The sequence below is a fragment of the Pungitius pungitius genome, chromosome 12 (genome assembly GCF_949316345.1).
Source record: "Pungitius pungitius chromosome 12, fPunPun2.1, whole genome shotgun sequence".
NCBI lineage: Eukaryota > Metazoa > Chordata > Actinopteri > Perciformes > Gasterosteidae > Pungitius > Pungitius pungitius.
Window position 1 is genome coordinate 739,676 of NC_084911.1, and position 16,431 is coordinate 756,106.

Here is a 16,431-nt window from a genome sequence, read left to right on the forward strand (position 1 = left end):
ACAGAAGTAGAGTCATTTCCTCATAGACGTCTATGGGAGCAGAGGAGTCGCCCCCTGCTGGTCACTACACAGAAGTAGAGTCATTTCCTCATAGACGTCTATGGGAGCAGAGGAGTCGCCCCCTGCTGGCCACTACACAGAAGTAGAGTCATTTCCTCATAGACGTCTATGGGAGCAGAGGAGTCGCCCCCTGCTGGTCACTACACAGAAGTAGAGTCATTTCCTCATAGACGTCTATGGGAGCAGAGGAGTCGCCCCCTGCTGGCCACTACACAGAAGTAGAGTCATTTCCTCATAGACATCTATGGGAGCAGAAGAGTCGCCCCCTGCTGGTCACCACACAGAAGTAGAGTCATTTCCTCATAGACGTCTATGGGAGCAGAGGAGTCGCCCCCTGCTGGTCACCACACAGAAGTAGAGTCATTTCCTCATAGACGTCTATGGGAGCAGAGGAGTCGCCCCCTGCTGGTCACTACACAGAAGTAGAGTCATTTCCTCATAGACGTCTATGGGAGCAGAGGAGTCGCCCCCTGCTGGTCACTACACAGAAGTAGAGTCATTTCCTCATAGACGTCTATGGGAGCAGAGGAGTCGCCCCCTGCTGGCCACTACACAGAAGTAGAGTCATTTCCTCATAGACGTCTATGGGAGCAGAGGAGTCGCCCCCTGCTGGTCACTACACAGAAGTAGAGTCATTTCCTCATAGACGTCTATGGGAGCAGAGGAGTCGCCCCCTGCTGGCCACTACACAGAAGTAGAGTCATTTCCTCATAGACGTCTATGGGAGCAGAGGAGTCGCCCCCTGCTGGTCACTACACAGAAGTAGAGTCATTTCCTCATAGACGTCTATGGGAGCAGAGGAGTCGCCCCCTGCTGGTCACTACACAGAAGTAGAGTCATTTCCTCATAGACGTCTATGGGAGCAGAGGAGTCGCCCCCTGCTGGTCACTACACAGAAGTAGAGTCATTTCCTCATAGACGTCTATGGGAGCAGAGGAGTGGCCCCCTGCTGGTCACTACACAGAAGTAGAGTCATTTCCTCATAGACGTCTATGGGAGCAGAGGAGTCGCCCCCTGCTGGCCACTACACAGAAGTAGAGTCATTTCCTCATAGACGTCTATGGGAGCAGAGGAGTCGCCCCCTGCTGGTCACTACACAGAAGTAGAGTCCTTTCCTCATAGACGTCTATGGGAGCAGAGGAGTGGCCCCCTGCTGGTCACTACACAGAAGTAGAGTCATTTCCTCATAGACGTCTATGGGAGCAGAGGAGTCGCCCCCTGCTGGTCACTACACAGAAGTAGAGTCATTTCCTCATAGACATCTATGGGAGCAGAAGAGTCGCCCCCTGCTGGTCACCACACAGAAGTAGAGTCATTTCCTCATAGACGTCTATGGGAGCAGAGGAGTCGGCCCCTGCTGGTCACCACACAGAAGTAGAGTCATTTCCTCATAGACGTCTATGGGAGCAGAGGAGTCGCCCCCTGCTGGTCACCACACAGAAGTAGAGTCATTTCCTCATAGACGTCTATGGGAGCAGAGGAGTCGCCCCCTGCTGGTCACTACACAGAAGTAGAGTCATTTCCTCATAGACGTCTATGGGACCAGAGGAGTCGCCCCCTGCTGGTCACTACACAGAAGTAGAGTCATTTCCTCATAGACGTCTATGGGAGCAGAGGAGTCGCCCCCTGCTGGTCACTACACAGAAGTAGAGTCATTTCCTCATAGACGTCTATGGGAGCAGAGGAGTCGCCCCCTGCTGGTCACCACACAGAAGTAGAGTCATTTCCTCATAGACGTCTATGGGAGCAGAGGAGTCGCCCCCTGCTGGTCACTACACAGAATGCAGCTTTGACTCATGAAGCTTTGGCCTTGAGTGACACGACTGCAGCAAAAACTTAGTTAAGCCACGGTCACGAAAGATATGGTCAAACGTAGGTGTTTCTTGGTTATAAGCCGTAATAGTCAGAAGAAGTGGAGACTTTAATGCATAAGTAAAGTAGATTATATTATTCTATTCAGTTCCTTTTGCAGCAGCTTCTTCGTTGTATTGAAGGTTCTCACAGAGCTTTGTTTGGTTCAAACAGCAGGAAATTGACAGCTGAGTCACTGTAAGAGCCCAAAGTGTGAATGTTGTTTAATTGGACTTTCTTACGTTGAGGATGTATTATATTGGATATATGTTGACGTGACGCCCCCTTTTTGTGTTTGCAACAGGTGCAACCGAGATGAGCTGATTAGGCACTAATGCAGTTTATCTACCGTGTGACGGAATGTTTTATTTTGTGTACTTAGTCAACGTTTTTAATGCGTAACAAAAGTAAGATCTCCTGTCATTCACGTCAAGAAAATGAAAAATGTAATGTGCCTGCAGCTCAATAGCGGCTTGGAAATATACGACAACGAAAGAACGGCACTACAGTCACATTCACCAAATGTTTGAGAGCCCATTTTATGTCACATTGAGTAACTTCATCTCCTCAAACACACAGGGCTGTGAAATTTACCAGAAGTCACCGTTTGGGTAAAAAGGCAAGATGTTTGTTCACCTAGCGTGCCTCCCCCCCCCCCCTTTCTCTCCCTCTCCCCTGCCTTTAGCGCCAAAAAGGTCTCATTGCCAAGGTGTCACACATCCCATGATGGGTAAAAGCAAAGAGCTGTCTCAAGACCTTCACAACCTAATTGTTGCAAGATTTCTCACAGAGGAGTGAAAGGAATAATCAGAAGAGTTGTCTAAGAGCCAAGGACCACTTGTGGAGAGCTTCAAAAAGACCTGCATTTAGCAGGTACTGTTGTTTCAACGAAAACCGTAAAGGCTGGAAGAAGCTTCTGCGTCGTGTTGACGGACGCGTTTCACTTCCTGGTTCTAAAAGGTTTGCTCGTGTTGCAAAGCATTTCAACTCCAGACCACCAGGCGGAGCAACGTGTTCTGTTGAAGACGACCTACAGAGTGACATCTTTGTGTGTGGAAGTCGTTGGTTTGTTTATTTATTTATCAGAGACTTTTTTTGTCCTGTGCATCGCCACTGCTGCTTTTCATTGCATTTTTTTTGCGGACATATTTGTCCTGTATTTTCTCCACAACTTTGTTCACCCCTTCGACCGGCAAACCATCATCGCGTCCTTATAGTCCGGCAATGACGGGTTGTTGTATCAGTGATCATATTTACATTTTGGAAAAGCCAGTGAAATACTGGGAGAATGTAGTGTGGTCAGATCAGAATGGAACTGTTTGGAGGAGAAATGGCACTGCACATCACCCTAAAACACCATACCAACAGTGAAGTTTGGAGGTGGGAACATCATGGTGGGCTGCTTCTCAGCAAATGGTACTCCCAAACTTTACCTAATTGAAGGACGGATGAATGGGGCAAATTTACAGAGACGTTCTCGACAGAAACCTGCTGCCATCCACCAGGATGATGAAGATGAAACGAGGGTGGACATTTCAGCAAGACAATGGTCCCAAACAAGCAAGGAGGCTCTCAACTGGTTTTAAAGAAAGAAAATAAAGCTGCTAGAATGGCCCACAATCACTGGACTGAAATCCCATTGAAATCTATGGAAAGATCTGAAGATCAAGAGTCATAGAAGAGGCCCACGGAACCTTTAAGATTTGAAGACTGTGTGGAAGAATGAGCCAAAATCCCACCAGAGCAAAGCATCCGACTAGTTTCTCCATCCAGGAGGCGTCAGAAACCTGTCACTACCAACAAAGGCTTTTGTACAAACTATTGAATAAATATCAGTAAGCGTGTTCAATACTTTTCCCCTATGTCATTTCACATGATTACACATAACTTGATTTCTGAACTTCTTTATTTTGGTTTCTTTGGTATGTATGTATCACTTGGGTTGTTACCAAGATCTGGTGAAAGTTTCATGTCACTAACTCCTTTGGAAATATATTTACTGAGAGAAATGGTGACGTGTTCAATACTTATTTCACCCGGTGTTTGTGCTTGACTCTTAGAGAGCAACAAGTATTCCTCTAAATGAGTCATCTCTCTTGTGCACCGTCATCTCACTCCGCCTTCAACACAACAGCCAGTCAGACTTAACAACCGTTTATTTTTCAGGTTTTCATTGTCATTTACTTTTTCTCCAAATATATGAAAATACATCTGAACATACAAAATAAATGGTTGACATGTCGTAGAGCTCACATGTGGCCCCACGCACCAGTGGTTGGTTTTGGGGCGATGGTTTTAAGGATCTTGATTCGATTGGGATCCCAAACACAATCCTCCTCCAAACCGCTCTTCACCATTCCACAGTTGGGGGGCACCCAGGCGGTGTCAAACACCTCTTCGAAACTGCTGTCATGCCAGTTCTTCTGACGGGGGTGACCTTGACGATTGATGGCGATCACTTTCCCCACGTTTACCGAAACCTTGATGACGACCCTGTCAGCCTCCGGATGATCAATGGGGTAGCGGCTGGCTTTCTGCAGGTCTCTGCTGAGGTAGACGCCGGCGCCGAGCATTCCATCTTTAGACTGACGGAAACCGCTATTCAGGATTGATTGAGCCAATGCCCTGGTGGTGCCGTGGTACATGACATAGCGTCTGCCCATAACTGGAGCACCGAGGCCCATTGGAACCACCCCATCGGGCAGATCAAAGTCATCTTCAGCCCACTGGTACTGCATGTCGGTGTCTGGATCCCTGTGGGAGGAGAGCGAGGTGAGAAGAAACCTCAGCAACGCAGCAATGGAACCAAAGAACTGAGAAGGCAGTCGACCACAGGGCTGTGGTTAGCCTAGCTTAGCACAAACACAAAGTGAAACACGATGAACGTCGACGAATGAGTCAACAGGCTGCCTCATGTCACTCACGGATGTAACACTCCACATCCGTGTTCCCCTCAGGGTGGATTCATAGCTTTGGTTTCCTCTCAGTAAACATGACCTCGTCCTGGCAGGTTGAGCTCAGAGCCTCTCAGAAGACGCTCAGACCTTCTGATAAAGGTCATCTGAGTCATTTTCACAATGTGCTCTGAGGGACTTAGTTTACACCTCGTCCTTTACCCCCCGACTCAGAAAAATAAAGACTCGCCAAAACACCTCTATGTTCGTTTCATTCTCCTGAACAGATTTTTAAAAATAGTTTTACTTTTACTATTAAAATATTTCAAGAAAAGCTACTGAAGTAAACAGGGATTAAACCTTTCCATCAGACTCATCTCCTCATAGTGATCATTCTCACATAAAGATGCATAAAGGGTGCACATACCTCTCTCTCTGCGTTCCGCCAGGAGTGAAGGCTGGAGGTCCCTCTGCTTCATATAAGCACCTGAGGAGGAAGCCGCGCTTCTTCTTTCACTTTTGTTTCACTTGTTGCGCCGTGTTGTAACTTTCGTTTACAGTGTGTACTCACGTGGGCGTGGTCATCACAGCGGGGGGGGGGGTCTGTTCCGCCAACCAGCAGCTCAGGGCTTTTAGGGCCTTAATTACCTGCAGATGTCAGTTTCCTTCTATTGGCGTGGAAACAGAGGAGCTCGTCGAGGTGTTTCCCGTAAACGAGGCCTCTGTGAGCTGCAGATCCAGAAGAACGAGACCTCGCGACGTGAGCCAAACGCAGGAGACAGGAGCCCACGAGAAATCTCTGCTGCACATTTATAATTATTCATAATTCATAGCGTTTTGATGTATCAGACCAGGTAGGGAAGTCAAATGAGGTCGATGTATTCAATTTACACTTCAAAGATCTTCATTTAGTTATTGAGAATGTTTCGACCATTAATTAAAAAACATTCAAATCAGGGAGAAACTTTTTTTTTAAAGCCCCACATCATTCGCCGGGTCGGCCGAGTCCGCGAGGGGTCAGGGGTCGGGGCCCTGGTGGGGAAACGCCTCTTCTGTCAAAGTTACATTTATTACAGAGCTTAAACTCGACGTGGTATGACGTCCACTTTAAAACGGCGAGCCCTTCAGAGCCCTTCAGACGACGCGTTGGACAGGTTTTCCTGCTCTTGTGACTCATTCAGCGTTCCAGAGTGGGAGCACCGACGCATTATTAAAACACTTATTTGCACGTAGAAGTAGATTAACCGGCCCTGTTCATCGGCTGTGACTCACCACGAGGAGATGAACAGCTCATCACGTCTCCTCAAGTGTGTTTCTTCAGCTTCAGTTGTGATTTAAACTCAGTGGATTAAGGAGAAGAGAATTCAGCCCATGTTGCAAACGCAGCAGCTCACTGTGGAACTCAAATATCTCTGTGATCATCTCTTCTCACCAGAGTCCCCTTTGCAAACCGCTCATTCTACTGCAGCAGGGACTCACAGTTGTGGGCTGAATCCTGGGGTTACGACTCGATTGGATCGATATCAAGACAAGCGCTAACTGAGAGATGACAGTCACATGCACACACACACACACACACACAGACACACAGACACACAACAACATGACAGTGGGAACGTTAAAATAAAAACACAACGGTTGATCTCACAGTTTTACCTCTGCTGCATTAACTGATGAATAAAGGTCACATGTGACGCACGATGAGTCACCAGTGATCAGGTTTCTCCTTCAAGCGACAACGACAACTTCATTATTAGTGTATTTCCTCCGTGTCTTTTATGGAGAAAATCATCTTCATACCAAGCATCCATGTGATGAAGATGAGCAGATGACGAGAGCACCGGCCTCAGAGACACCAGACAACTGCCCCATAGAGAAGTAAGACCCACAAACTTCATGTCTCTTGTTGTTTTGTGTCTCTTTGAGGTTGGTTTTTGTCTCTTCTGGTTGCTTTGCTTCTTCGTAAATGATGTGTGTCGTTGTTTTGTGTGTCTCTATAGAATTGCTGTATTTCTCTTTGTAGTGGCTGTGTTTTTGTAGTTTTTTTGTGGCGGTACAATGCTTTATGTCTCTCTGTGATTGTTTGCTCCTTCTCATATGAGTCTCGTAGCAGCTATTTAGCTCTTTGTAGTTGTTTTACCTCTTTTAATCAATTATAAACAAACACTCGTCCAAACCAGCAGACATTGTGATGGTGGTAACGGTCTGAATTCAAATTGAAAGTCTGAAAACATCTGCTGCCACCATGCGAAGCATAGAGTGTGAAAAGAGTCTACGAGATCACAGCCAAAGGCCATAAAGAACCTGCAGTCACAAAGTAAAAACAAGGTGATGGTGATACATTCAACTTTGCTTCATTTAAAAATGAAATCAAATCTATTAGGTTGACATTTCTTGTGAAAAACAAGTCAAAATATGTTCATTGGAAAAATATTTTGAAAAAAAAGTGCAAATTTTTTTTGAAAAAAAGGCCCAAAATATTAGGTCGAAAAATAATTGTAGAAAAGGATCAAAATGTGTTTTGTGAAAAAACGAAAAAGCAAAAAAAAAACTCCAAATATGTTAGCTCATAAAAACTTCAAGGGAAAAATATTAGGTCGAAATATGTGTTGAAAAATATGTAAATATGTGATGTTGAAAATTACCATGGGAAAATTAAAAATTATATGTTGGAATTTTTTTTGATAAAAAATGATTTGTTAAAAAGTTGGTCAACCATGCCATGGAAAATGAATTTTTGAAACTTTTTAATTTTGAAAAAAAGTCCAGCTCTGTTTGGTCAGAAAATATTTTGAAGAAATATTGGGTCAAAAAACTGCTTTGAGAAAAAGGTAAAAATGTTTTTATAAAGTCAAATCATTTTAGGTCAAATTCTTTTTTTTAAGTTTAAAGTTTCGTCTTGAAATGTCAGAAAAAGGACAAAAATATATAGTTTAAATATAAGGAAAATATTTTGAAAAACAATGGGGGAGAAATGTCATGGAGAAAATAGTTAAATATTATGCCATAAAAATGTAAAAAATAGCCAAAATACGTTGTGTTAACATAAGGAAAAAACAGACCAAAACTATTAAATTGAAAAATATTTCGAAAAATTCAAAATATGTAAGGACAAAAAATATTAGGCGGAGAAAATGTAAGGTAAAAAAATATTTTTAAAAACAGTCAAAATACATTATGTCATGGAGAAAAAGTCAAAATATAATAGGTTGAAAAATATATTGAACATTTGGTCAAATATGCTACGTTGAAAAAAAATCTTCAAATATGTTAGCTCAAAAAAACTTGAAAAAATGAAGTGAAAAATATGTTGTGTTATTATGAAAAATCGAAAAAATGTCAAAAAATATTTTGAGGAAAAAAGTGTCAATATGCTATTTTAACCATGCCATGAAGAAAATGGGTTTGGTCAAAAATATTTTGAAAAAAAAGTCTAAAAGAATATGTCCAAAAACTGCTTTGAGAGAATATGTCAAAAAATGTTTTTTGAAAAGTTAAAACATGCAGGGTCGAAAAATGTTTTTAAAACAGTCTGGACCCACTCTGTTCACGCGGGGAAGCAAGAGGACAAACGCGATTTAGAACTCTAAGGTTGTTTTGGTTTTTTAACATCACTTCATTTTATAGATTATTGCTATTAAAAAGCTATTTTAGTAAGTATTAAGCTGAGTAGTTTAGCAAAGTCTTTTCTCAGAAAACCTGTTTGGTGAGGTCAAACGTATATGTAGTTTTATCCCTATCTCTTATTCGGATGTATTACTTTCACTTTAACTTTAACATTTTGATGTTTAAACATTTATTTCCAAAGGTTATTATTCACCCACATTTCTTGCACTGCAGCTGGAAGTTGTGCAGATACGTGTGCTGTAAATATGTCACTAGGTGGCAGCCTTCCCAAAAAGAAAACTCCTTAAAGCATCAAATCACTTAAACTAAAAGCAAACAAATAATCCACTGCGACATCTCGACTTCAACATTCAATAGTTTTATTGTGAAAAAGGTCGAAACTCTTCAAATCCTTGAAACTGTACAATTAATAATTTAGAAAAAAGAAAAACGTTCGGGTTTGAAGTACACGCACACACACACTCGCACACACGCACACGCACTCACACACGCATGCACACACACACTCACACACGCATGCACACACACACTCACTCACGCACACACACACACAATCAGCAGCTTCAGCCAAAAACCAGAATAGTGTTTTACAAGTGTTGTTTTTTTGTGCGAGTTGTGTCGTTATCGTCACAATATTCGGCTTCTTTATACAAATACTTCCACATCAGTGACCCCCCCACCTTAAAAAAACAAAATGTCCAAACAGAAGACTTAATTCAGGAGAAACACAAGTCAACAAACACAGAGGAAGTCCTTAAAGAAGCAAAGAGGAGATGAGAAGGACGACGTGGAGGGAGAAGCTTCTGCCATTCATTGGGGAGATTTATGTCAAACATTTCATGTTGTGCTCCTTTGAGAAGCGGCGTGTTTCTACTCATCTGAAACCAGCGGTTGCTAACGGAGACGTTTGTGTCCGATTAGATTTAAGATTTAAACATCTCTGCGAAAGAGACGAGGACGAACGGAACGAATCAAGTTAACGGTCGGTGTGCATCACAAGTTAAAGTGGGTGTAAATAAAGACATTACAGGTGGGGGGGGTATTCCACGATGTCACATTCTTTTACAAAATGAAATATTGTGAGTCTGATAAAAAAATCAAATAAATTTACAAATAAAAAAACGTGCACACATTTTAAGATAATTGTCAAATAAAAATGGTGTATTATTAATACATTTTTACCCCCCGGTTCTTTTATTGCCCACAATGACTCTGGATCAGTGCGCGCGAGTCCAACGAAAACAACAACAAGCAGCTCATTGTTTTTGTGATAAAGTCGAGAGGAAACAAACCGCAGCGAGAGAGAGGAAGACCTCCAGAGATCTATGAGGGGAGCATCTATTATTCAGCAGCTATGAATCATGGGACAGCATGCGGGGGCGTGGTGCAGATCACAGAAGAAGAGCTGCTTCTGGAGACCCATCGCATTTTATCAAAAATGAGCTCAATTAACTTAAAGTCGTCCACTCGTAGCTGCCGTTTCCCACGGAACACGAATGCAGCACGTGGGATCTAGCTCATGCGTTCCCAGAAGTCCTACACGAACACAATAATAATACAAATAATAATAAGTGTTGTTGCCAAAACATGAATTTGTTTGGATCCTCTTTAGCTTCCAAAAACAACTCAGATAAGAAAAGTCCCATCTCAGATCCTCCTCTTGGCTCCCAGTGAATGTTAAATGTTTTCACTTTGTATTGTTGCTTCAGAGATGGAATGAAAATAAATGGAGGTCACTTCTATGGGTCCAAAGAGTCACCGTTGACCTCCATCCAAACATCTCCACCCTGAGACTCCACCTAAAACCGGAGCTGCTACCAAACAAACACCTCCTGCGCTCTGATGTTCAGTCAGAAAAGAGTGAAAGTCTCCAAGTAAGAGTCTTCCAACCCCCCCCCCCCCGAAAGATTCTCCTTATTCAATGATATAAACCAGAAAAGCAGCAAATTGTCAGAAACGGAAAATAGTTTAGCATTTAGTCTTTAAAAAGAAGACAATTCAAAATCCTTTGACTGGAACAAAGTGAGCTGGAGCTTAAAAACGAGTCGATTCCTCCTGAAACAACGACCTAAAGCTCCAATGATGAAGTCTCTCAGAATAAGAGCCGTGTGCAAATGGATTGGTCTCTGACCACAACTCCCAGAAACCCTTGGGCCAAAAAGAAGAAACAGCCTCAGCTGTCGAAGGGATTCGTTGACAAATACACAAAGAAAATCTTTTTTTCAAGTGGAAACCAGTTAAAAATAAATCTCACACGAAGAAATACCACAGAGTGGTGTGTATCCATGGCAACCCCTCTCTCTCCCTCTCTCTCTCTCTCTCCCTCCCTCTCTCCCTCTCCCTCTCTCCTCTCCCTCTCTCCCTCTCCCTCTCCCTCTCTCTCTCTCGTTGCCTAGGCGATCTTGCAGTTGTTGCGGGTGCAGTTCTGCGGCGGGCTCTGCGGCGGGCGGATGGACTTGGAGCGCTTCAGGCTGTTCCCCTTGGAGCCGCCCTGCGGGTTGGCCAGCGAGTACGAGCGTCCGTGCATCATGACGGCGTTCATGCCGTTGGCCATGGAGAAGGACTTGAGGTGCGATTTGATGGCGACGGGCAGCGGCAGCTTGTCGATGAGGTGCACCGGCGTGCACGACACGATGGCCCGGCAGCAGAGGTCCTGCAGGCTGAACACTGCGGGGGGGGGGGGGGGGGGGCATTGTTGGGGATATTTCATACAGACTTTATATATATTTTTTTACTTCGAAGCGGCGCTCACCTCGGTTGGGCTTCCAGAACTTCTCCATGCCGTGCCTCATGAGGACGATGCGCGACAGCTCCGTGAAGGACTCGATGACGTTGAAGTTGCACAGCGGGCTGACCTCGAAGAAGGTCATGCCGTTCTTCTCGGCGTAGGCCCTGGCCTGCTCCGTGGGAACCTGCCTCTTGAAGGCCAGGTGGAGGCGGTTCCCGACCAGGATACGAGGCACGCCAGGAGCATGCTGGGAAGGACGGAGTTAGCCTTTTGTTAGTAGCGGTCACAGCGCTCCTCCTCTCTGCTCCAATCAGCACGCATATATATACTGACTCTGAAATAAAACTTCAGCGAGGCCTTTCAATCAAATAAATACACACTATACTATACACTACATAGTAGTAGTGAACATGCCCCCCCCCTCGTCTCCTGGTCCCACCTCATCGATCTCTCTGATCCATCGGTCGATTCCATCGAACGACCAGCGGTTGGTGATGTCATACACCAACAGGATTCCCTAAAGAGACAAATCATCATCATCATCATCATCATCATCATCCTCCTCATGTGGGTAACCTTCAACACCGTCATGACCTTCCTCTTGATGAGGTCACGCATGTTGAATCTACCACGTGGTTTCCTTTCTCACCTGAGCGCCGCGGGAATACGAGCGGAAGATGGTGCAGAACCTTCCCTGACCCGACGTGTCCCTGAAGACACAAAGACACGTAAGACAAATATTCAGGTTTAATTTATTTATTAATCACACTGGACTTTAATCACAATAAATCACTTGATGAATGACTCAATCAGACAATAGATGGAGGTGAATGGTTATAAATAATATAATAAAACCAAAACTCAGACACAAGCGTGTGTGTGTGTGTGTGTGTGTGTTTACCAGAGCTCCAGCTTCACTCTTCTCCCATCCAGAAGGATGGTTGTGGTTTTGTAGTCGATACCTGTACAGAGGGGGGTGGGGGGGGGGTGGGGGCTATAGGTTAGTCATTATAATCATAATAAAATGAGCCGTACATTAACGCTCCCGAGCTCAACACAGCGTCGTCATGACGACGCTGATGATCAGCAGGTCGGTGTTTGCGTGTCACAACACAGCTGAGGCTCATGGGAAGGTCACAGGATCCCCAAAGTCATCCCGGTTCATCCTGAGGGGAGCATGAACGCCTGCAACACACTTCATCTCAACCCATCTCACACAAATAGGAGCCTCATGGTGGCGCTAAAGTAACATTTAAAAGTGAACACCAGGGGAAATGACCATATTTGTACTGAGGAGGACTGAGAGACACCATACGCGTTTTGGGCAGAAACTGTCAATCAGCGTTAGGCCCCGCCCTAAAGCATCTCCTGCTTCTTGGTCTGTTTGCCTCTAAATGAACATCATGCTGCATTGAAGAAGACTTGAAACTACGACTCATGAAGCTTTGGCCTCGAGTGACACGACTGCAGCAAAAACTTAGTTAGAAAGATTTGGTCAAACGTAGGTGTTTCTTGGTTAAAAGCCGTGACAGTCAGAAGAAGTGGAGCCTTTAATGCATAAGTAAAGTAGATTCTATTTATAAACCCAGCCTGATTTGACTTTGTATAAGATATATCAATTTGTTGGATAATTGACTACATAAACTAATTAAAAGGGGCTTTTAGCATCGCATGCATGTTTGAACACAAACCGCTCTGGACAGGAAACCATCGGTCTCACCATCAAACATCAAGACTCCGGGGATGAGAAATGCTTTAAAGCGAGCCAGCTCCTCCATGGCTGCAGCAGCCTCTGGGAGGAGCTGGCTGAATTGCAGAGAGTGCAGGACTTTGCCAGGGCCTCACTCCGATATCCCAGATAATCAATAGCTGCTCCGATGTCTCTGACGTCTGAGCTCCGTCCCGCTGCCTCTATTCTGGGACTCGGCTTACGCTGTTGTTGTTCTTCGGATGCTCTCAGAGGCTTAGAACGCTCTCCTTTGTTCACTCCACGCCGGCTAAAGCACTTTGGACCGATTAGTGGTTTCCCAATGGAGGATCTATACAGTGTGAACCACTAACTGCACTGTGCCACAGAACCAGTGAACAGGAAGTCCACGAGGAGTAAAGAACACGTACAGCTGGTGACGGGAGCGTCTCGGGCGAGCTTAGGGGATCAGTCCGTGACCGAGCATCTCTCGGGGGGATTAAGTTGGGTCCGACACTGAGAAACAGATTCGAGGGGCTCCGGGCCTCTTCTCAAGCTGCCTCCTGCATATCAAATGCACCGCAGAAGCATCTGCTGGAGCTGATCACCATAACGAGGCGGGACGTGTTGGAGGGGAAACACAACACGTATGGACCATAACGCCAATGAGAAATGTGTGAAGAAGAGCTAATTCCTCTCAGAGGTCTTCCCCAGCAGGGGGGGGGGGGGGGGGTCACACGTCTGATCAATTATCCCCACAATCACCGGGGAGGAAACGTAACAAACCAGCTGGCCGTAACAAACCAGCTGGCCACCTGACATCCGGCAGGCAGCCAATCGTAGCCTGAGGACCGAGCCGACCAATCACAAGCCGTCCTCATTCTTCTCCTGCTGAAATATTAACGAGCGCCCCCCCCCCTCCCCCCTGCCGGAGGATCAATAGCAGAGCTCCTCCATATGCAGTACCATCTTCAGATACATTAAAAGTCAAACACAGAGCCATCTGCTCACCATCATCTAACTCCACTATTTAGGATTAATAGATTTATAAAATAGTGAAGAATCTACTAACAGTCCAACAATGAGACATCCATCAATTATTAACAAATTGATTAACAAACAACGGTAACATTTTAAAATACATTTCTCCTTACAATAAAAAATATTTACTTCATGCTTTTATGTTGCTACCGGAAAACATGGCATTTTTTAAAAATGGTTCAAACCATTTAATTGATGTCATAAATGACATAAAACTAAAACTGACATAAAACTTTTTTTTCTACACGTGTTGATTAAAACCAGCAGCACCACGTCCACTGGCTTCAACATGTTGATATCAGTGACTGCAGTGGAACACACGTGAGGCAGGAAGCCCGGTCCATTAGATAAGCGCTGGTGAGAAGAACTCGTTTTTCATCATCCCCAAAACGACTGCAGGACCCTGATCTCTGGGGGGGGGTGCGATGGGCCTCCTCCCATCATCATCTACGCGCTGCTATTTCACAATGTGCAGGTGTTGGAGTGGCGGTTATCCATCACACGAGCATCATTTCAATAACAGGATGCTCATGTTCAAGTGTTTCACATGTACAACACATTTGGGGGATTTCCTCTTAAGGACAAGGCTTTTCTTTGGTGGTATTTTTAAATGCATTACTCATTCAGCTAAAGTTGTAAATGACACGAGGAAATAAACATAGTATAGCAACAACAAAGCAAACCTTGATTATGAATCAATAAATAATCACCAAGCCGTGTGAACAATAAAGTCCCTGCCGACTTTGAAATGAGCCGATAAGCTAAAACACGGTGGTGGTCTTTAAAGACAGTTTGAAGTGAAAGGAGGAGGGGGCTCTGTGTTGAATAAAGTCTCTTGGTGCAGATGATGCTTTAACCACGCCGTACCGTCCTGTGTCCTGAGCATCACATTGTGCGTCCTACGCCGTCCAGAAGGTCCACAAGAGCAAACGGAGACTCACCACTGCTGTAGGCATAGGGGGACTCGGCCGACCCGTCCTGCAGGCTGTCCAGGATCTCTCCTTTGCCCACGTCGCTGTCCCCCACCAGCAGGAACTTGAGCAGGTAGTCGTAGCTCTTCACCGGGCTGCCCTGGCTCACCATCGCGTCTCCCATCGGGGGCTGAGGCCGGTGACCCCTTCTCGGGGGTCCGATCACTTGAAGCTGAACGCTGGGTCGCGTTAAGCCATCGACCGGCTTTAAAAGTCCTGTAAATTCTGTGTGGCGCGGAGGATAAAAGGACCTCACAGAAACGTCCTGGTAGAAAAACTAGCGAGGGGCCAGAAATGTGTTTCTGAGAAGAAAATCATGCTTATTGATCAAGTCACGGTCAGAAGGACAACGGTTTGATCAGTGAGGAGAACTTTAAACGGATGACTGACAGCTTATAAAAAGGCTTGACTGCAATCGCACACTGAATTCCCTTCTTGAGCCATAAAAACACATCATATAAGTGACAGATGAGCGTAGGTCTGAAGCAGGGAGGCAATCAGAGTGGAACTGGAGCTGCATCCGGACAGGAAAGTCTATGTGGGCAGGGAAAACATGCTTATTGTCTGTAATGGGACTGTTATTCTAAGCCGCTTTGCATATTTTATCTCCACCAAGATGTTTTCAAGCCAGCGAAACCACGGCTTGAGCTCTCGTTTTGTTCCCCTCCAACAGAAAAGCTCTGTGGCTAACTTAGCAGGGGAACAACAAGCTAGCCCACTAGCTTAGCTATTAGCACCGGTGCTAACGTTGTCAAAGCGGACCATCAGGCGCGGTAGCTGTTCAGAACAAAACACCGTCGCGTGTTACGCGTGGCACCGTAACACACGTGCAGGTGGCCGGTTTAACTCTGCTTCCCACTACTTTAAAAAGAAACTGCTCACAGGAAGCTAAGTGCTAATTTAGCTAGCACGTAGCTCAACTTCCCCCCGACGTCTGAGTAAATGTCAGGGCCCCCTTGTCTTCATTTAGTCCGGGATGACAAAGATTCCCGTAACTTCGCTTGGTTCGTATCCGGAAAACACCGATCTCTGCAAGCGGTCAAAAGTCTGTGTCCCTTTTAAGTCCAGTCCAAATCTCCGTAGGAGTACTCGGAAATCTCAGTCCGTAATTTGTCCATTTTCCTCCATGGCATTGAATCATAGTCACGGCTGTGACTGCTCCGGTACCCCGCGACGACACCGACTGAGTCGCTGACAGATCGGGCTGCTCCGCCTCGCTCGTTCCCGCCCTCTCAGTCCGAGCCCCGCCCATCTAGTCCTATAATTGGACGCTGTTTCCGTGGTTTGCTGCGTAGGCAGGATTGCATTGGCTGAGCCAAAACGTCAATCAAAGTTCAATGTCAACAACACGCCGATGGTGAAGGGGGAATGTGGACAACAAAGATGATCAACACCTCTCTGAATACGCAGAGAACAATGGACACAACGCGGATAAATCACGGTTATATTAAAGGGCATTAAGCTGGTTGATTTTGGAGAACATCAGTTTCACTCATCCTCATATAGAATGTGGACTTAACATGACAACATCACTTGTTATAACCTTGTCATGTAGGATTTTTAATATTTAAA

General features: G+C 45.2%; 1 protein-coding gene across 1 annotated transcript; it reads right to left on the reverse strand.

Moving 5' to 3' along the window:
- Positions 1 to 8,774: 8,774 nt before the first annotated feature.
- rab40c (RAB40c, member RAS oncogene family) lies at positions 8,775 to 16,064 on the reverse strand. Its single transcript, XM_037476476.2, has 6 exons — positions 14,830 to 16,064; positions 12,062 to 12,122; positions 11,810 to 11,870; positions 11,600 to 11,677; positions 11,185 to 11,407; positions 8,775 to 11,099 (listed from the first exon to the last, which is right to left on the reverse strand). Exons 1-6 carry the CDS (start codon positions 14,981 to 14,983, stop codon positions 10,825 to 10,827), a joined length of 852 nt encoding a protein of 283 aa, XP_037332373.1. The 5' UTR covers positions 14,984 to 16,064; the 3' UTR covers positions 8,775 to 10,824.
- Positions 16,065 to 16,431: the final 367 nt, after the last annotated feature.